Raw genomic sequence first — 21,120 nt, forward strand, 5'->3', positions numbered from 1 at the left:
AGTCACGGCCACCTCGATTACGTTTAATAAAAATCAAAGTGCATACAGAGATTTACAACAATTTCAAAGACCAAAAAAAAATTAAAAAATGGTCCTATCATGTGGTCCCAACAATAAACTCAACAGTCTATGACAAACAGGCTCCGACGAGCTGTGTATAAATACTTTAGATTAGGTACAGTTATACTGAAAGTCGAGTTCGTCTGAAATCTTCAAAAAAAGGTTCCTGTTAATCCTCAAACGGTGCTTGTTACAGTTAACATGTCTGTTACATGCGTGCGTTGAGCTACTTGTTATCCAAGCGCAGCAGCTGCTCCTTACCATTTATCGTTAAGGACTTTAGCTGGCCGTCTTCTTCAACTTCTACTCGTTCCTGACCGTTCTCGACAATTCTGGAGAATAAAATGCACCTTAAACTAGTTTTGTAGTAAATACGTGTGAATATGTATGTATTTTAAAAACATAATTGCCCAGACATACATGAAATCACCAACTTTGAGGCTGGAAAACAGTGGAAGCCACCCTGGGCCATCCTTCTTAAAACAGACTTACTCTGACAGACAGCACCGCACAGCTGCACGCTAAATGCAAGCGGACACCAGGAATGGAACAGAAAAGCTCTCTGGGAGCATCTGAGAGCGGGCTCCCCAGCATACGTTGTCAGACTCGCTCAAAAAAACTGATAATTTTTTTTTTAAAAAAAAGGTAAAGCTTTTACTACTAATGGTGTTTTCCAGTTACATTCTAACAGTGCCAGCAAACGGATTACACCCTTATCACATTACTGCACATTAAAAAGGGCTCTAAATGGAGATGGCTGCGAATATGTAGCATTAAACAAAATCTGAAAGGAAAAGCCCTAATTCTGAGATTAAGATTCTCAGGTGCCCAGTTTAACATACACCCTAAACTTCACACTCAGGGCGGCAGGGGGTGGCAGGCATACATCATTACACTAAGTAAGAACATGAAATAGACAACTAGACAACTGTACCTCTTTGTAGTGATTTTCCTTCCATTAACCATTTTGGTGGAAGTCGATACAGACTTGAAGTTGCCCATCCCACCACCACCAAATGACGTGGAAGAGAATGAAGTGAGGCCCCCGTGACCTATTGACCCGAAGGAAGAAAATCCTAGAGGGAAAAAAGAGAAAAAAGATCAGACACTAGCATGTGCTGCATTTAGTGCAAAAACTTCCGAGTGTCAAAATCCCGTAGCAGACCTCTCCTGGAAGCACGGTGCTGGCCTGGGGCAGCAATGCCGGGGCCACAGGAAACGAGGGGGACTACACAGAATCCAGGGGATGGACAGCAGCTCCTGCTTCCTGTCACCCCCCCACCCTTACACCTGCTGTGCAGGGCCTCACTGCGTTTCCCCTGTTTATGGGGATCCACTAGGCAACATGCGCCTCGGAGGGACTGGGATGGCCACACGCATCTGCCTCTCACAGGAACACACGACCACTGGAGAATGGCAAACCGGACCCACTGACCCTCCCCTTGCAATGTGACCACAGGGGACAAGAATCTGAATTAAAAATACAGCTGTGTGGTTCCTGGACAACATTCTCAATCACGTGGACAGTACACCCTGCTGCCCACAGGTCCCATGGGCAAACCGCTCTGATGCTGAGGCGAGTTTCCTCGTTCCTTAGAACACACACCCAGACCCCACACGGGACTCATCATCTAGGCTCTATAAACACTAGGCTCAAAAGGAACAGAATGAAAGTAAAATATGTCATTTAAAATTTTCTAATGGCCCCACTAAAAATCACAAAAGTGGCAAAATTTAACACTATTTAATCCAGAATAACCAAAGTATTATGTGCGATATAAAAAACTGAGTCAGTCTGCACTCTCATATTCTGTCTTTGAAATCCAGTGTCTATCACACTTTAAGACATGTGGGTGTGGATGGGCCACATTGGGAGGCTCAGCAGAGCTCCACATGGCTGTGGCCACCATCTGGGACAGCCCAGGACTAGAGGGAGCCTGGAGCCACAGCACACGTCTGCAAGGCCCCTCACAGTAAGGACTGCTTCCCACACATCTCTGATTTTTACCAGCTGTGTTTTCCTCTCCCTGAAAATTGAGCACAACAGTTAGCATAATGTGTGGTATCTGAGAATCGGCTAGAGAAAAGCGTGTCAGAACAGCACTGTGTTCAAAACCCAATCAACCCCCTCCACTAGATGCTATTAGCACGACCCTTGCAGGAGGGACCTTCTGAGCTGTATTACACAGGGAGCCTGTGTAACAAGCACTCCCGATACTTACCACAGAGAGTTCAAGACAAAAACAAGACCCAAAAGACAGCAGGAACTAGGGAGCTTCCACAAGATGCTCCTTCTTGGGGTAAAGCAGTCCATCATGCCACCACCCATCCCTGAGCTGCTGGCCTGCCTTACTGAACGCTGACACTGTGCACATGGCTGGGTACGGCCCTCATGGCTGCACAGGGCACGTGGCATGGGCTGTGTTACTGCCCTGCTTTGGCCTCCATCAGTGGACTCACTGCCCAGTGGACTTAACTGCCCAGGGGATTAGGTAAAGGAAGACTTAGTAAGACTGAGTTATTTTGCAAGTATTACCCAAAAACATTACTCCTTAACCAGGCATTTCATTATTTACTAGTAAGAGGAGAAATGGATTTTCAGGTATAATGTTCTTGGGTCAGTAAAGCAGAGATCTGCACATGTAAAAAATACCTGCGAATCTACAAGGCTGTTCTGCTGAAAGGAACACACGTGTCAAACTGTTGATCAGCACTACTTTCTGTTCAGATTCAGAGATTAAATCTGAGAATTTGATACCTGTATCAAAAGCAGGAAACCCTCCTCCAAAAGACGGAAATCCGGTGAAGGCAGAGAAGAACGAGCCCGAGCCCCGGTTCCTGCTCCCACGGGAGCCCCGCCGAGTCCCAAAGAAGTCATCAAACGGATCTTCTGGAAGCAAACAAACACATTTTATAAAATCTTTGTTCAAGGTTATTGCTTCATGGGAAAGCTGCAACAAGGGAAAATGGGTTAACGCCTTACAACCTACTATTTACTGTTCCACGGGGAACAGAAAGCCTAGGAGAAATCGTGGTCACGTAGCTCATCATCTAGAGCAGCGGCGCCTGTGACTCAGCCAGAGCCAGAGGCACTGGACAGACACCAGCCTGCTGACCCATGGCCCCCTCGCTGCTCGGAAATGGCCTCCTCTGAAAGCTGTCAGACACCAGGCGCAAGGTCAGCACGGGTCACTCAGGTACTTAGGAACCAGTACTCCTTATTGCCTGGGCCGCCTTCTCCAACATAATTCAAACATAAAAGCAAAATGGGTTAGTCATTTCATAACATGTTATGTTGTAAACATTCATTTACAACGCCCAGGGAGAGGCTGGTAATTCTGGGCCTCGGATTTAAGAACTCCTTTTAACTTTTCTATAAACTTGACACCTCAAAAGTATTTTTTAAAGGTTTGGTCAGATCAAATCTGACTACATGTGAATTGCAGGCATGACACTGTGCTTTAACAGGACACCACTAGCACGAATTGATGTCATCTTGCTACTGAAGATACCAAAATGCCCCTGAAAATAAAAGGCAGACTACATGAGTTTAGAGTTCTCTGGTTATCAATAACTTACTAAAAACACAAATCATAAAAATTTTTTAAAAACACATTTTGCTGAACTTCATCAGCACTACTCTGAGGTAAATGGGAATTCTTTGAGAAACAAAAAAGAAATCCCGATGTACGATCAGCTAGAAAAGCCTGCAGAGAAAGAGAAAACCAGCCCATCAAGGAAACGGTTTGTCTGGTGCACCTCTAACGGCAGGGTGCCCGAAGCAGGGAGCAGTGACAGGGAACAGTGGCATGCATCCCAGCACGAGGCCCTAGGCCACGTTGTTCTGCGCACCACACACATCACGCTGAAGCAACGCTGTGTCCTTCTGCAATGGCCTGGTCACTGCTAGAGAGATCAGTTATGATGTCTATAGGTTCACACAGCAACTAAATCCTTATACGCCGTTTGCAAGGCTTTCAGGTGCATGCCTGTGGGACATGTTGCTCTAGCTGAATTAAGACTTCCCTCGTTATAAAGTCACCCTCTTTAGAAACTACTTCGGAAGTTGGTTTAGAAGTATGTTATAAGAGGAAGCTCAGTGGCTTTCCAGTGACATTTTCCTGTATTTTAAGTAAATAATACTTGCTTATTTTTCTGTCTGTATTGTGTAACCTAAATATGATGTTCAGGTATTCACAGAATTTTAACACATCATTTCAAATATTAAAGTCACAAAAGTTAACCCTGAAAATAAAAAGTCTCATTTATAATAGCCAAGTAACTCTAAGAAACACTTTTTTCTAACATCATAATGAGTTTGTTAAAAGGTGCCACTGTGAGATTCAAGAAATCCTCCTTAAGAGCTTCCTATCAGCCCCGGCAGGCAGCTCAGTTGGTTGGGGCATCATCCCCATGCACCAAAAGGCTGCGGGTTCAGGTCAGGACACATGCCTGGGTTGTGGGTTTGATTCAGGGTCAGGGCACATGCGGGAGGGGGCAACTGATCAATGATGCATTCTATCCTCAGGTGATCAAAAAAAGAGAAGGAAAAAGGCTTCCTATCCCTGGTTCCTACCGGTTTCTGCCATTTTAAAAAGCAGCCTGGGAGTATGTCTTATGAGCTTTTAAAATCTTCAACCCCAAAACTAAGTAATACTTTTGAAAAACCCTCAACCCAGGAATTCTACTTCAACGGAACACAACTCATCTCAAACTTGGAGATAACTCACCACATTAAGAATTCAAAGCAGCATTTATAGTGAAATAATTTTCCAACAGAGGAGGAGATACAGAAGTGTAGTGTGTTAGATGCACATTTTTACATGGGCATAGCGTTTAAGCTTTAGAAAAAACAGGAGAGAACTTGAATGCACACGACCCAACCAGCATCTCTGAAAAACGCTAGCAGAGCCTTTCACAGCCGGGAGCAGGACCAAGGCCGATTCCTCCCTCCTCCCTACTCACTCTATGTTCCAAGTTATCACACTGAGTGCGCATGTTATTTTTAGTGTTAAAATGGTAATTATTATATACTGATATTTCAAAAATAAATCTGAGTAAGACACTTGGAAATAACCAAATGTGCTGCCAAGTCCTTTTTCTCCCCGACTGGGTACAGGGCGCCCCACCCACCAAGCCGCCACCCCCAGGGTGAGGGGATGGATGTTGGAGAAGGCAGATCTCACACCAGCTGAGACCATCACAGAATCAAGGAACTAATCACCATGAGCATCCCTCCTCAATGTGTCAGGAATGTGGTTTGTACAAACACTACCAAACATCTGTTTCCCTGCCTATCCCCCATATTGTGTAAGGCACGATTGAGACCTGACATCACAGCTGCCACCTACGGGGAACCTAGAAGAGGAAGTCAAGGCCACACCTCCGTGCCAGGGTCTTGACACAAAGCTAAGTACAGTTTAAGGAAACGGTGAGCATGGGTGCCAATCTGACAAGGGGTAGACTTGTAGTGGTAATTGTATGTGTCAAGTTGAAGGGTTTTAGGATGAAATTTAACATTTAGGTCAGTAGACTGACCCTCCCCCAAGGAGAGTGTCTCCTACCTCCAGGCTTCTGAACTGCAACCCCGGCTTGTCCAGCCTGGTGGCCTCTGGACTGAGCTGGGGCCTCAGCTCATTAGGTCCTTGACTTGTAGCCAATCACAGGAGTCAACTGATGACACTAAATGTCTTCAGACACAGAAACAGAAATGGAGGCAGAGATACAGACCCTGCCATTCTCTCTGGAGAGCCCTGATGCAGAGTCTAGAAAGTAAAAATGTACTTTTGATCATTTTACAAGTTTTCTTAGTAATGATATTATTCTAGGATCCATGATATTAGCCAAGCATAGTAATTCCTCCCTTTATCTGAGGTTCTGCTCTCTGAAAATTTAAACGGAAAATTCCAGACATAAACAATTCATAAGTTTTCAATCACAAGCTGTTCAAAGTTACACAATGAAATCTCGCTCCATCCTGCCTGGGACGCAGATCACCCCTTTGTCCAGCATGTCCACGCTGTACGTACAACACAATGGACACTGACAGAGACCATTCACAATACTTTTAGTACACTATATTGTTACCATTGTTCTCTTATTAGAGTTCATCTCTTACTGTGCCTAATTTTCATATGAAACCTTTCAAATAGATAGGATGTGTATGTATATACGGTCCATACAGGGTTGGTGCTGTCTGTGGCTTCAGGAGCGCACTGGGGTTTGGAACAAATCCCCAACAGATAAGGGGAGACGACTACTAAGTTAATCGACTGCCTAAGTCAAACTTCCGACGAAAAAATACACTGAGCTGAAAGGTGTGAAAAAAACTGAGCATAGAACACCAGTGTTTACACGCACACTCCAACGCAGAACAGCCTTTAAAAAAGTTATGAGCGACAGACATTTCAACCCATACATCCGTTTTCCTAAGTTTTACCAAGATTCAGTATCTGAGAGCAATGCAAAGGAACCAACGCACATGTAGTACTTTCACCCCACAACAAATGTAAGCACCACCTGCCCCTCGACACAGGCCTGCAGGCATGGTGTCAGGCCTCACGCCGAGCACACAGAAAACTGGCACAGAGACAGAAATATAAAAGCATCTAACCCAGAGGTAGGGAACCTTTTCTGCCAAGGGCCATTTGGATATTTATAACATCATTCACAGGCCATAAAAAGTTATCAACTTAAAAGTCAGCTAGGAGCCCGGCTGGCATGGCTCAGCGGTTACACACCTGCCTATAATCCAGGAGATTGTGGTTCGATTCTCCCCATGCATCCCATTACAACAAGCTAGAATTACAACACTGCACTACAACTCCAATTTTAAAAATGTCATTTCTTACATATTCAGAAGGAGAAAATCTATTTGGAAGGAATGTGAAATAAACAGAAATGGCAGCAAATTCAGAACGCAGCCATTAAATTGGAGCTCCCAGGAGAATGAGCTAGGGGGTGCCTGGCACTCAACAGCAGGCTAAATATCCGCCAAACAAGTGAACGTCGCACTTTCGACTCACGACAATGCCTGTTACAGAATATAACTTCTAGTTACATCCCAGGTCTGGCTGCAGCACTGTATTTTCTAAGAGTTACAAAAATCTATCCAAAGAACCAAGATACAGGCACTGGACCCCAATAGTCCCATTTTAAGCTCCATGAACTTGACTCCCGCAGAAACGACCTCCTCACAGAAGGAACCCACAAGGAAAACCGTGTCTCACCTTGTGGGTGGCCCTTTCTGTCCCCTCCTCTCCAAATTACAGGATTCCCCTCCTCCTGCCTCAGATCTGCCTTCACTCTGTACCTGCAGCCACAGGACACCTGCACCACCTTCCAGAAGTAGCTCCCTCAACCACGGGGACCAAAATTCCAAGACATGAGCCCAGCCTACAAGGGATTCAGGAAAATTCCGACCCAAGAGTCAACTGCAAACTACAGAAAAGAATGAGGACCAGCCCTAGGCAAGTGCTGGCTCCCCAGTGGGGAGAAACAATAGCTGAGGGCAGAGGGCTGGGCTGCCCTGAGACTTAGACACACCGGCTGCGCTGTAGGGTGGCCATCACTGCTAGTCCCATGGTCCAGGAACCAGCCCATTCTCAGGATGAACAACCTTCCCCAAAACCATCCATCTCCCTATTTTGGAAGGAGGGCGGTGTCAGGGGAACAAACATCTAGAAAACACAAAGTACACACTGGCTACAACTGAAGAGCAGCTAAGCATCACAAGCACAGCATCCACTTCATTCCCCAGGGGGATCACAAGTGAAAAGTAACTATCTTCAAGCAAAGTTCCATGGTCTCACGTGCGCAGCCATGTTTCTGTTCTGAGATAACATCTCACCAGAGCAATGACCGCACCACCAGTGAGAGAAACAGGTGAGGCTGCAGAGGGGCATCTGTTCCCCCCACTGCTCCCCACACTCACGACCGTGGCTTCGCAGGAAATGACTAACACTTCTACTTGGCCTGTGTATCTCCCACTGTGTCCTCCACATCCCGTGTACAGCGCATGCAGGTGCCTTGTTGCAGACAGGGCCACGCAGGCACAGGTCACTCCTGGGCTTCCTCCCCCCACTGTGCCCACCTGGCATTGTCTGGGCTCCTGATTCCTCTCCAGTCTAACTTAAACATTCCCCTATGATTCCTTTTCAATCCACAGTTTCTGAGCTAAACGAACAACTTGGTCAGGAAGACAACATTCTAGGATGGACTGTGGCCCAAATATGCGCCTCAGGCCGACCCCAGGACCAGCGAAGTCACTCACTTGGAAAGAGGTCATAGCATGGGGCCTAACCCACCACCCCTGGCGATCTGGACAGAGGCAGCCCGCACAGAAGGGCCATGGTTCGCAGACATCTACACACAGAGGGGCCCTGAGGCCAGCAGAAGCTGGAGAGGCCTGGAGGGGACTCTCCCTTACACCCAACACCTTCAGGCCCTGACCTCGGGCTCCCCACCACCAGCACTGTAATCCTGGCCCTGGGACCCCAGCACAGGAAAAGACTCCTGTACAACAGCTGTTCCCAGCCCCCCACCAGCGCCCGATGTCTTCAGCTGTCGCCACACCAGCGCCATGTCTGAGGAAGGGCAGCAGTAGCAGAAACTCTTTATTCTAGATACACTCTCCACAGCCGGCCCTGTGTAAGCCGGCTGTCCCATCCCGGGTGCGCCAGCAGCACCTCCAGCTCTGGACCACTGTCCTCGCTCAGCAGCTCCTCACAGTCCTCGCTGAGCTCCTCCACATCCCCTGGGCTGGCCTCGTCCTCCTCGCTGGACATGAACTCCAGCTCCTCACTGGGCAGCTCAGCCTGGCCCAGGCTACAGCCCTCGCTCAGCTCGTCTTCACTGAAGCCCTCGAGCTCCTCACTGGAGATCACTTCCAGTGTGTCGCTGTTCCCCTCGCTCGGGGCATCCTCCGCTGGCTGGTCCCTGCCAGGCTGCTCCAGCTCCTCCCGGGGCTCCAGCTCCTCACTGTCCACCTCCTCGAACCCTGGAGAGCAAAGTGACGCTCACTACACCACACGGGCACCAGGCTCAGCAACACAATTAGCTTCCTCCAAAGGCTGCTTTCCCGGGTCTACAGGCCATATTATTTCTCCATTAGTTTTTTAATTTACCAGGGCTTACAAAGACAGATGCCACTATGAAGGGAAAATGCGCTAACATTAACAGGCTCTCTGGGAACAGTTTTGGGTTTTCGAGTCTGGCCGTGGCTTTCCAACATGAGAATGCAAGTAGATAAAATGTCAGTCTACACCCAGACAGTTCTCCCAAACAGCACGTCCTGCCAGGACTTTTCTGTGAGAGCATCATTTTACTGAGTGCCCTGTAATGATACACAAATGAAAGGGGTCCTCTTTCAAACTATGCAAACCCTGCTCATTGTGCCAATTAACGTTCTGGCAGGGCTGGTGCTTGTGCCGTACTTATCTGGGAAGAACTGCCAGTCAGCAGCCTCAGCATTCAGCTTGTACCGTGTGTCCTTGCTGGTTTGAGTCAGCCTCCGCTGCTCTCCTGGGAGAGCATCTACCATCCAGAAGGGCTTAACATCAGATCAGCAGAACCCAGGCCAAAGTCCTCTCTCTGTCATGTGACCATTCTCGCAGCTTGGTCCTCAGGCACAGAGCTGCTGTCTGTCCAACACCCTTCATCCCTCCATTCTATCTGGGGAATCTAGGTCCCACCTGAGACTTAATATTCTAATAAATAGTAACTTCACCTCAGAGTGTCTTATAACAGATATTTAACTACTTTTTTGGAAGCCAGAATAGGCAAGAGAAACAGTCATATGGAAAATTGAGACTAAAAGACAATGTGCTGCTATAAATGGGATTACTACAGGGCTGAGCCCATGGGAGTCAGATGCTGATCACCGTCCGCAGACTCCCTGCCAGTCCCACATACCGCCAGGAGGCTGCAGTGTCACTCCGTACATGAAGTAATCGTGGAGCAGCTCCTCCTCCTGTGTGTAAATCCTGAGAGCCTGAAAGTGGAAGTCCCCTAGGACACCTACAAGAACGGATTGAAGAGGTGTCACTGCCCCACCATGTGTGGGGACACAGCAGTCCTGCTGCTAACGTAAGAGCATCGCCCTTGACACACAGCCTAGGAGTCTAGAATCACAGTGGGACCAGCCACCTCCAAAACTGGGCTGAGGCCCACAGGAGAAAGTGCCAACAAAGTGCGCCATGTGGCCACAGTCAATAAACTGTCTATGTGAGACACACAGGCACATAAGGATTTCTTTACATATACAAATCTCCGTTTAGGAGACGTGATGGTCAGAAGGCTTGAACAGCTTAGGGTGGAACAGCTTGGGGTGGTTAAAAGGACATGTTCCTTATCATTCGCATGTAACTGGAAGCTCTAGAGAGAGCTGCTGAGGGAAAAGCACCTCAACAAGGAAGCTTGGACTGTCTATCAGATTTTTCCCAACAACACAATCTAGCCACAAGCACTATGGGACTCCTCCCTTCCACTCTTTCCTTTAAAATATCATGAGACATACATGTTCAAGTAGTCCCAGGATGCTTCCTTCTCTGCTGCCTCCACCAGGTGTACCCGAGACCCCAAGCCCAAGGTGGCCAACGGTCAGGCCCAGCCCTAGCACAGAATGTCACCAATACTGCCCTGTTCCCCAAAACAACACACCTGGAGTTTGCTAAGGGCTGTACTGAGGCACAGGAAACTTTCAGATGGGACAGATAGCTCTACATCCACTTACAGGGAGTAGTTCCACACATTTTATATTTAAGGCAGCAGTAACCAGAGCAAGTCTTCAGAAGGACCACACAGTCCCATCCCGTCCCATCACGTCCCGTCCCGTCCTCCCCCCCAACTTCCTCTGCTTAGCTTTCACGGTCCTATTTGTGAATTAAAAGGCTAATAAACGAACACTAACATAAGCTACCTTCTTATAGCCAGGCCACACACAGCAAGGGAAGTCTCTGAATCCCCCTCGGCAGTGAGCAGAAGGAAGGCCCAGCACCTACCGGCCACAGCAGCAAGTTGCTCCTCTTCCAGCCATGAGGTCAGGGGTCTACTGGTCCCCGTGTGGTCTGCAGACAGAGCTGCTCTTCGTTTGTCCCTCCTGGGGGCCTGCAGGTACTGTTCCGTCCCATCAACCAGGCTCCAGGAAAGATGGGGTTCACACGGGATGTGTTTCCCCCTCAATGAGCCAAAAGACGAAAATGACATTGGCGGCACGTATCCTGGCCTCACGGTTGCCCGGCACAGACGCTCCAGACATGGCTGGCTAACAAGCATCCCCAACACTGCCGGTGTCTGAGACACTCGTGGACACAGAGAGGTGGCGGGACGAGCTACCCCGCGTCTGTGAAGTAGTGGCAACACTACAGCCTTCTCTAGAAAAACTGTCCTCTGGATCAAGGACGCTGTAAGGCCCTGACTAGAGCTGGCTCTTTTGAATCCTGAGTCACCATGACACCACCACACCACACCACACCACACACCACTGAAAAGGCAGGCAGGCGGGCGGAGAACCACCGTCTTCCACACTGTGCACTGTGACACTTCAGGTATTCATCAGAACCTACTCGCGAACTCAGAGTTCAGTTCCTACAAACAGGAAAGAGCATTCCGAGCCCAGGCAACCACGCTCAGACCACTGTCTAGGTGGCAAACAGAAGTTAATTAGGACCATACACAGTGAAAGAATACGTGAAAACCCTCATTTTTACGTGAGAAGCATGGATTCAGAAACATCTTCAAAAGAGAAAACGAAAGACTTGTACAACTCCTGTGCTGCTTAAACACAAAGTTAAATGACACACTGCACAGTGATTACACAGAGGACGAGCTACCAGCCTCCTGGGAGGCACAGGCACCACGCAGGCGGCAGCCCAGGCGATGAACTTACCAAAGAAGTCAAATGAAAACGGGTCCCTTCCACCAAAGAACTCCCTGAACACCTCCTCTGGGCTCCGGAACGTGAAGCCAAACTCGAACTGGTGATCAAAAGGACTTCCACCTGCAAAAGCACAGCACACTTCAGTTTATCAATCCTTGTGCTGCTCCAGGGCAATCATTTGTCTACAGAACATTATATAAATCAAGACCTTAAAAAAAAACATTTCAGCCCAGTTGGTGTGGCTCAGCGGTTGAGCATCAACCTATGATCCAGGTCACGGTGGGCACATGCCCAGGTTGTGGGCTTGATCCGCAGTAGGCAGCCGATCCATGACTCACTCTGATCACTGAGGTTTCTCTCTTCCATCTAACACTCAAAACCTAAGCCCCTTCCTGACTGGAAGCACTTGTGCCTTGAGCTGACACGTGCTTGGACTTTGGGGTTCCAGAACGTCACAGCAAAAAGGGGACGCTGCTTCCTCACCATCAGTGTGTCCTCAGCACACAGCCTCACCCGTGCTTGTTTTTGTTAGGAAACTTCATGTAAACCAAGTGTGTCCACAGCCCCTCACAACCTGTCTAGGGTTGGTTTGGAGCACTGATTTCCAAATGCACTCTGTGGAGCTGGCTGGACCACAGACCGTTACAGGAACGTCTCATCCAAGAGCACACCTGTCTAGCCCTGGTCCAGCGGCTCGGTTGGAGGATCCTTCTATTCACCAAAAGGATGGCAGAATCAATTCCTGGTCAGGGTGCCCAGGTTGGGATTTCCATCCCCAGCTGCGTCATGTACAAGAGGCACCACTTCTCTCTCAGTGAGAATAAAAAAGGTATACCTGTCTAGGCCTTACCACCCGAGGAGGTGAGCCGTTTCTCAGTAGAATCTCTCTCTAAACCCTAAGGATATTTTGACATAACGTCAGGTATACGAACTTGCTCACAAGATAGTATTACTTTATATCTAGTCTAACAAGACTCCCAGTAGGCTCTGTAAACGCCGTCAATCATCCTTCCACTCCCCACTCAGCTCAGGGTCTAGGCTGCACCTGTACCTACTCGAGCAGGACTCTGTCCAAGAGAGCTATCAAATTCATCCCCCTCTTTCAAGACCTTTTGATGACAAAAAGAAAAATAAGCATTTACGTACCTACACCTACACCTCCACCATTTAATCCTTCTTTGCCGTATCTGTCATAGATGTCCCGTTTTTTAGCTGTAAATTTAAAAAGAGAAGTCACTAAAGACCGAGCTCCCCTCCCGTCGTCCAAGTCCAGTAGATAAAGGAACCCTAGGTGCAAGTGAAAGGCCAGCACAGTTCTCCGTGTTCACAATCACTGGTAAGAAGTGGGCCTGGCTCACTTCAAATCAAAGGGGTGCCGGGAAAATCTAAGCACATCTCTCCACAAAATACTCAGGAAAATATTTAAGTATTATGACGTTTAAAACATGATTATAAACATTAAATATTTCACTCCACCGCCCACACATGCTACACATGCTACATTAAATCACAAAATTATTCCTAGAAGTGAGGGTACGAAGTACATGTACTGAAAGCCAGAAAAACGCCAGCCCGGGCCTGCAGGCTCAGGGCCCCTGGCGACAGCCCGGCACAGCCAAGTCTTTGTGATCTGTTGCGCTGTCCTCTTTACCTTCCGGAATGGAAACAATGACAATATAGCCCTTATTTCCACAGGTAGGTTCTTCTGATACAACATGTGTTGCCCACATCTCACATTCTACAAAATCATAGGGTTGTAGGGAAATCGGGCACAGGAGCAAACCGCTCCCCACCAGGTTTGGGAACCAGAGTCCTGGTAAGAACAGTAACTGTTCCGTTGAAGGTGATTCCGGCATCCCGGCTGGGGATCACAGCCATGTAGGGACTATACTATAAAGACTAAGCTATCAAAGAGAAAGCAGCCATGTTCCTATGGGAGTTTAAAGTTCTCTTCCTGGTAATTGCGAGTTTGGGCTCAGTCCTCACTTTTTCTAGAGTTCCTGGTCTATGAATCCCATGACTCCGGGAGGGCGAAGTCAGCACACAAACGAGACACTGAGGCCCGGTGTGTTCACATCAGTCCAGCCTAAAAGCGCGACCACCAGTGTAAGACCTCAGATGCTGCATTATTAAGATGACAGGCATCAGTGCTCTTGTACTTTGGTAAATAACAGAAATTACTTGTGAAAGATGCCTGGTCCTTCCTTTAAAATAAAGGAGGGAGATGTTAATGGACACAAGGATGCTCATGTGTAACTACTGACATGGGTGGTGGTCAAATGGAGTTCATTCCAAAATCCGAAATGTCTTTCAACAGTGCCCTGAGCTATGCAGGCACCCAGAGCAGGCGAACACCCCGTGGTCAGTGAATCAGCCTCTACCCTTTCAAATGCCTACACCTTGACTCACGCCGGGTCATCTAGCACTGCTTCCTGGCAAGGAGGACCCAGTGGTTTTACAACTTCCTTACAGAGCTGCACACTGTCCTCCCTACCCCAGCACGTGGCACGAGTCTCCCCTCCACCAAGAACTTCGGCTGGATAAGCTTCTGCATAGCTCATGCAACTAGGCTAATGGATCTGACTTTCATTAGCACTCAATACCTATGCACGAGACCGGGGGTGGGAAAAACACACCTGAAGTCTCCATCTCAGCTGTGTACTCAATTCCTTAGGTGCTTAAACTAAGGAAGATCTCTCAAGTGGTGAAAATCATATATGAGCACAGAAGTTTAAGCAGGGCATAGGACAGGAGCAGTCCTTACACAACAAAGGATGCACTATGCAGTGACTCACACAGATGTCTGATTTCATCTGCCCTGTCAGCCCTCAGACCAGGATATCAGTCCTGCTGCCAGCACCTAGAAGTCACTGGAAGCCCAGGAACCAGGGTGCTCCCAGCACTCATGGCTAGGAACACAAGAGTCAAACCTCCCGAGGAAAGTCAGAGGCTTTCTTCTCGGGCAGCCATACTACTGCCTAGCAAGATGCTGCCCTGCGTCACTCACCATCTGAGAGCACCTCATATGCCTCGGCTACTTGCTTGAATTTCCTTTCAGCTTCTTCTTTATTCTCAGGATTTTTATCTGGATGCCACTTCAACGCCAGTTTCCGGTACCTTAATAAGAGTAAAAGGGTATTCATCTAAAAGTACAAAAACCCAAAGGGGCCCGGCCGGGCATGACTCAGCGGTTGAGGGTCGGCCCAGCATCCAGGAAATCGCGGTTCGATTCCCCGTCAGGGCACATGCCCGGGTTGCGGGTTCGATCCCCAGTCGGGGGGCATGTAGGAGGCAGCTGATCAATGACTCATCATTGATGTTTTTATCCCTCTCTCCCTCTCCTTTCCTCTCTCTAAAATCAATAAAGATATATTAAAAAAAAAAACACAAAAACTAAAAACCCAAAGGGCTCTCAAATGGAATGAGGCAAGAAAATGGCCTCAGAATTGCAAACTGGTGACATTAATGGTTTCAGTTATAAAATCTCCTTTCCCCCCAGAACAAAATAAAGAAATTCTAAAATCCAGAGATCATAATACAAATCCTAAAAAAGTGTTAAATGTTTGAGAAAGAAGTGTGCACAGCATGAGCTTGGGTGTTGAGGCAGGAAAGCACGTGGGCGGAGGGCGGCCCTGGTCACTGAGCAGGAAGAGGCCCCACACAACTGTCCTGCCCTCACGTCTGCATCTCCTCAGCAGCCACGGCTTCACCATCAGTGTGGCAAAGGTGGGGCAGTCTGGGCCTCAACAGTCAGGTGTTCCAAGTCTTTCTCAGAGCCGCCCCACTCTGAATGCAAGTCTATGACCAAGGTCACTCATTTCCAAAATACCAGTTAAGATAAAAATCAAGTGCTGTTTGAAATCAGGAAAATCCTCTCTCCTTTTTAAAAAAAATATGTCTTTATTGACTTCAGACAGAGAGAGGGAGAGAGAGAAAGAAACATCAATGATGTGAGAGTCATTGATGAGCTGCCTCCTGCATGCCCCCTGCTGGGGATTGAGCCCACAACCCGGGCATGTGCCCTGACCGGGAATCAAACTGATATCTCTTGGATCCTAGGTCAATACTCAACTGCTGAGCCACATCCTTCCAGACCAGAAAAACTCTTCTAATTAGCTAAACATAAGCAGAATATGTTACTACTAAGACATTAAATGGAGAGGGGCTTGCCCCTCAAAATCTAAGACTAAAACAAGAGCCTTGCAGTCCTCTTAACACTGGGGAAGTTATTAACATGAGGTTGCTGTGGTTCAATTTAATTTCATCATTTTAACCAAAATCCTCATCTTAACTTACTAAAATCTGATTAAAGCTGAGATATGTGATGGTAAACAGTCCTTTATTCTCACATCTCCAGGACCTGACCATGGAGTAGCAGATCTCAACCCCTAAAGGGCTTCCAACCCTCCTCAAGAAATGACAGACCACATGGAGGACTAGAGAGAAGAGCTGTGCCAAATGTGTGAGGTCAAGAAAACACACCAGCACCCGGACAAGCTTGCCTACCCCCACCCAGTAGATGTTTTGAAAAAACATCTAATGAGGCCAAAGTGGCTGTGGTAGAGCGTCAACCTATGAACCAGGAGGTCATAGTTCCATTCTCAGTCAGGGCACATGCCCAGGTTACAAGCTCCATCCCCAGTAGGGGACATGCAGGAGGCAGTGGATCAATGACTCTCTCATCATTGATGCTTCTCTCTCTTCCTCTCTCTGAAATAAAAACACATAAATAAATACATGTATACAAAAAAACATCTAATGAATCAAAATAGATCCAGGTCACCTGGACCATGCCCTGGTCAGAGGTACAGGCCGGGGAGTCAGTAATGGGGACTTTAGGTGTCCACACAGGAGGCTGTGGCAGCTCAGTCCACTCCATTTCAAAGTCCAATGTCAGGGCTCCCTGAGATTATCTCATTCTTTCAGCAGAAAGAGAATCCACTGCCCCAAGGCAAGGGAGAGAGGAAACCATGTGGCCTTATTCCCCACCCCACCACCACACCGGGAAGTCTGAGAATACAAAAACTAATTTGTTAGGTTAGAATTAAACTGGGCATGCAAACAGAGACTGCTGCTCTACACTGAATGCCAGTTTTACAGGCAACACAAAGTTATACTGCCCAATTACCCGTGTCCAACCCAATACTCATTACAGAAATACAATTACTTACGCCTTTTTAATATCCTCGGCGGAGGCATGTCTCTGCACGCCTAGAACTTCATAGTAATCCACCATGTTTTACAGGCTGTTGGAACGAGTCCTGCAATTAGAAATCTAGGGTCAGTGACAACAGGGCAAGGCTGAGTTGTCATGGAGTGGGAGTGGCGCAGAAGGGAGTGGAGGGGCCATCCCCTCAGCTCTAGCTAGTAGCCTGTCCAGCTGTGGCCTTTTCTGGGAACTGATTACAAGCCTTGTACCCTAATAAGACCCTTTTGATACAGGGGAAAAAAGCCCTGAAAACCATAACTTAAACCAGCAATTTCCAACCTTTTTTATCTCATGGCACATGAACTACTAAAATTCTGCAGCACACACACAAAATGTTTTTTGCCAATCTAACACCCCCGCCCCCAAAAAAACAGGTATGATTTTGATTCATTCACACTGGAAGCCTAGTGTTGTTGGCTGCTGTTTATTTGACAATCTAAGGGAAGAGGTCAGTGCCCTGACTCAACAGTCAGGTGTTACACGTTCTAAACATTCTTGAAACCCACCAGCTGAAAACCACTGACCTAAATGAAATAAAACAGGTGATTCTGGCAGAGACATGGTGCCCACATGAGCAACCGCTGACAGGACCCTGGTGAGCCTCCTGCTTTCCCACCTCAGCACACTCAGAAGCTTACCTTGACCCTTCAGTGCATCCCTGGGCCAGCCACTGGGGCCACCACGAAGAACAATGTCCTGCCCAGAGGAACTTGGCATGGAACCACACACATCGCCCTCGTCACATCCCGGGAGGGGAAAGGAGGCTTTCTCTGACTACGGGCTATCAGTGTGATCAACTGTCTAAAGTGAAATTCAGAAAAGAATGTATACCCTAAAGTACACTAATGAAAGTTCCAAATGTTAGAAGGTTAAGAAACTCAGTAACAGACTACAAATTTTCCATTTAGAATACCAAAATATGGCCTGGCCATCGTGGCTCAGCGGTTGAGCATCGACCTAGGATCCAGGAGATCATGGTTCGATTCCTGGTCAGGGCACATGTCCAGGTGGCGGGCTCAATCCCCAGTTGGAAGGATGTTTCTGTCTCTCTCCCGCCCTCTCTCTGGAATAGACATATCTGAGCCCTAGCTGGTTTGGCTCGGTGGTTAGAGCATCGGCCCTTGTACTGGAGGGCCCGGGTTTGATTTCAGTCAAGGGCATGTACCTGGTTGCAGGCTTGATCCTCAGCCCCCGCCAGGGCAAGTCCAGGACTCAGTCAATCAATGTGTCTCCCTCACACTGATGTCTCTCTCCCCATCACTCCCCTCCACTCCCTCTGAAAAGCAATGGAAAAGCATCCTCGGGCGAGGATCAAATAATAAATTTTTTTAAAGGCCATGTTTTTTAAATATTATAAAAAAATGTATTTCTCAAGTATAGTCCAAGAATGTGTTTTAAATTACAAATTAGGGGGGAAAAACAATATGATAACTATTTTCTATTAATTCCTCCAACTTGACATTGAAGCCCAATGAGCTATGAGAAAGACACCAAAAGCGGCACAGCAATCAGGGGAGAGTATGCCTGGGTCCATGGTTGTTCACAGTAATTTTTCCCCATGTTCAAATATGTTCAACGCAGAACATTAGGGAAACTGTTTTAAATGCAATCAGAAGATATGGGAGTGAGCAAACAATTATAAAAGTTTCTCGCTGGTAGTTACATCACTCAAAGTGCAGTGGCCAGCGGGTGAAGTTCAGCCTGGAGATTACTACCACAGAAGAGGTAGGTAGCTGGTTCTCGTGACCAGAGGCACAACAATCTGAAACCTTCAGAAACTAAAAACACAGCCACTGGTCACAATACTGCAACGGCAGCCTGAAAGCAGAAAACCAGCATCCCTTCAGCTAGGCTCAAAGGGCTAAGAACTACATATGGCTACTTCCACTTGGGGCTGCTTGTTGCCACATGGGTCTGCGAGCCATCTCCACAGTGACCAACGGGATGGTGCCAGCCCACTGTTACAACAAAAGGGAGAGGTCTCTGCACAAAGCTCCCACTTGCTAACAGCCGGACCACTGCCTGAGCCACATGTGGTGAGAGATCATCTGGTGTGTCAGAGACCATGCTTAGGCATCTTTGCCACCAATCCAAAGCCCATGCCCATTTCTCTGAAGTCCCAACAGTTTGTCTTGTATTTACAATAATGTGCCGTGTTTGTGAAAACAATCATGGTTGTATGGCAGCCAGATCCTCAAGGCAGTTGGTGCAGCCATGGGAAGATGGGTGGAACTCAGGAGGCCATGACTGCCAGGAGGTGCATGTGTGATTGCTCAACCACCTACCATCCCCCTGGGAAGAGTCCTCTAACCCCGGGGATTCCTGTGAGCATACCGGCAGCCCTCCAAGGGTCTTCTTTCCAAAGGAAGACCACCCCAGGAAGAAAATTGGAGTGAACTGCATCAGACCCAACGTCTGACGAACAGCCTGACATCATGCCCTGCTGCCCGCCCCTTTGCCAATGCTGACCCTTCTCTACTCCCTTGGCCAGCACTGGCCAGCTCCCACCCAACACCTGAAGCATCTTATTTAAGGTCAAAAGGAAGAGCTAGCCTCCCCCATTGGCATCCTACAGACATTCTGGGGGATCATACTGTGTGACTTTCCAAAACCCTGAGCACAATGGGGCTCTTTCTGGTCACGGTAGTCTCCTGGTTTACTTTCCTTGCCATGCCAGCTCACTTCCCTCAACCAGCCCTCCCGTTATTTAAATAGCATTTATTTAGCAACGGTTTCCCGATTTTAAGTTCCAATCCTAAGTCTCTCTTGGATCTGTCACATGAATAGACAGATGGGTGCTTGACATAGCCACCTGGACATCTGACAGACATCCCAAATAGAACATGACCAAATCTGACTCTTGACCCTCCCCACTCCCACCTGGACTTTCTCTTATTAAATTCTACCTTGAGCTCCCAAGCTGCAAGACTGGAAATTTCACCACCACTAATATCACTACACAACCCCCCCCCATACAAAGTGAATTAACCCAGTGTTGCCTGGTCTCCAGCAAACTAGCTCCGACCCCTTCCCTTTTCTCCATCTTCAATGGCACCAGGCCCCCCAAGCGCACACACTCTCCCTCCCTCTCTCTGCAGGTACCTGCTGATTCAAGTACATCCTCCCCTCTCTCAGCCGAGGTGAGCTGACCAATGCACAGATGGCATCACCCACAGCACTGGACAACCAGCTGCAAAGGGCACGGTCAGTTCCAACTGCACTGTGAGCACAGGACTCCAGTGCTCTGTGCTACAGGACAGTCTGTACACCTCGATGCCCTCACCTTGACTGGGGAGTAAGCAGATGGAATAAAATTAACTGTCCTGCTCATGTTACGTCTGGGGCAGGAGAGATACAAGACCAGCCTAGAACATGGGTCAGGTGAGAAAGGAAAGAAGCTGCAAAACTTACAGGCCTGGTCAAGAGACACAAGGAACGGCTGCAGAAGGTGACTAAGAATAGACACTAAATGCCACCTGGGCTCCTGGAGCAGAGAAGGGACATGCATGGACACATGGTGGGATGTGAATGAAGTCTGGGTCAACAGTTCTGTAGCAACATTAACCCTTTCACAAGCTGGTGTAGTGAAGAGAGCTGGGTGAAAAGCACACAGGAAAGCCCTTACAACTCCTCTGTAAATCTAAAATGATTTCAAAATGAAAAGTAAAAATAAGTCAAAACAAACAAGTACGGCCATGTCAAAAGGACATGGGAACAAAACCGATGGAACAGCCAGGACCAGGAGTGTGTGAGAGCATGCACACCAGCCACAACCAGCAGGGCTACCTTTTTACTTTTTTAACAAGAGCCAGTGCCCAGCCGGTGTGGCTCAGCGGTTGAGCGTCGACCTAGGATCCAGGTGATCGGGGTTCGATTCCCAGTTGGGGCACATGCCCAGGTTGCGGGCTCGATCAATGACTCTCTCATCATTGATGTTTCTATCTCTCTCTCCCTCTCCTTTCCTCTCTCTGAA

General features: G+C 47.9%; 1 protein-coding gene across 4 annotated transcripts in view; it reads right to left on the reverse strand.

The window, feature by feature from the left end:
- The window catches only part of DNAJB6 (DnaJ heat shock protein family (Hsp40) member B6), a 49,908-nt gene that overhangs the window by 18,112 nt on the left and 10,676 nt on the right, over positions 1 to 21,120 (reverse strand). For 2 of the 4 annotated variants that reach the window (XM_087820895.1, XM_087820894.1), the window contains exons 2-8: positions 17,110 to 17,199; positions 14,946 to 15,055; positions 13,085 to 13,150; positions 11,948 to 12,058; positions 2,819 to 2,950; positions 995 to 1,136; positions 322 to 392 (exon numbers count right to left, since the gene is read on the reverse strand). In XM_087820895.1, the coding sequence (XP_087677021.1) occupies positions 322 to 392; positions 995 to 1,136; positions 2,819 to 2,950; positions 11,948 to 12,058; positions 13,085 to 13,150; positions 14,946 to 15,055; positions 17,110 to 17,174 (697 nt within the window). In that variant the 5' untranslated portion in view covers positions 17,175 to 17,199. Of the gene's footprint in view, positions 1 to 321; positions 393 to 994; positions 1,137 to 2,818; positions 2,951 to 9,972; positions 10,078 to 11,947; positions 12,059 to 13,084; positions 13,151 to 14,945; positions 15,056 to 17,109; positions 17,200 to 21,120 lie in introns of all 4 variants that reach the window. The other 2 variants (XM_087820897.1, XM_087820896.1) reach the window with 2 other exon arrangements.

The sequence above is a fragment of the Miniopterus natalensis genome, chromosome 10 (assembly GCF_054644295.1).
Source record: "Miniopterus natalensis isolate mMinNat1 chromosome 10, mMinNat1.hap1, whole genome shotgun sequence".
NCBI lineage: Eukaryota > Metazoa > Chordata > Mammalia > Chiroptera > Miniopteridae > Miniopterus > Miniopterus natalensis.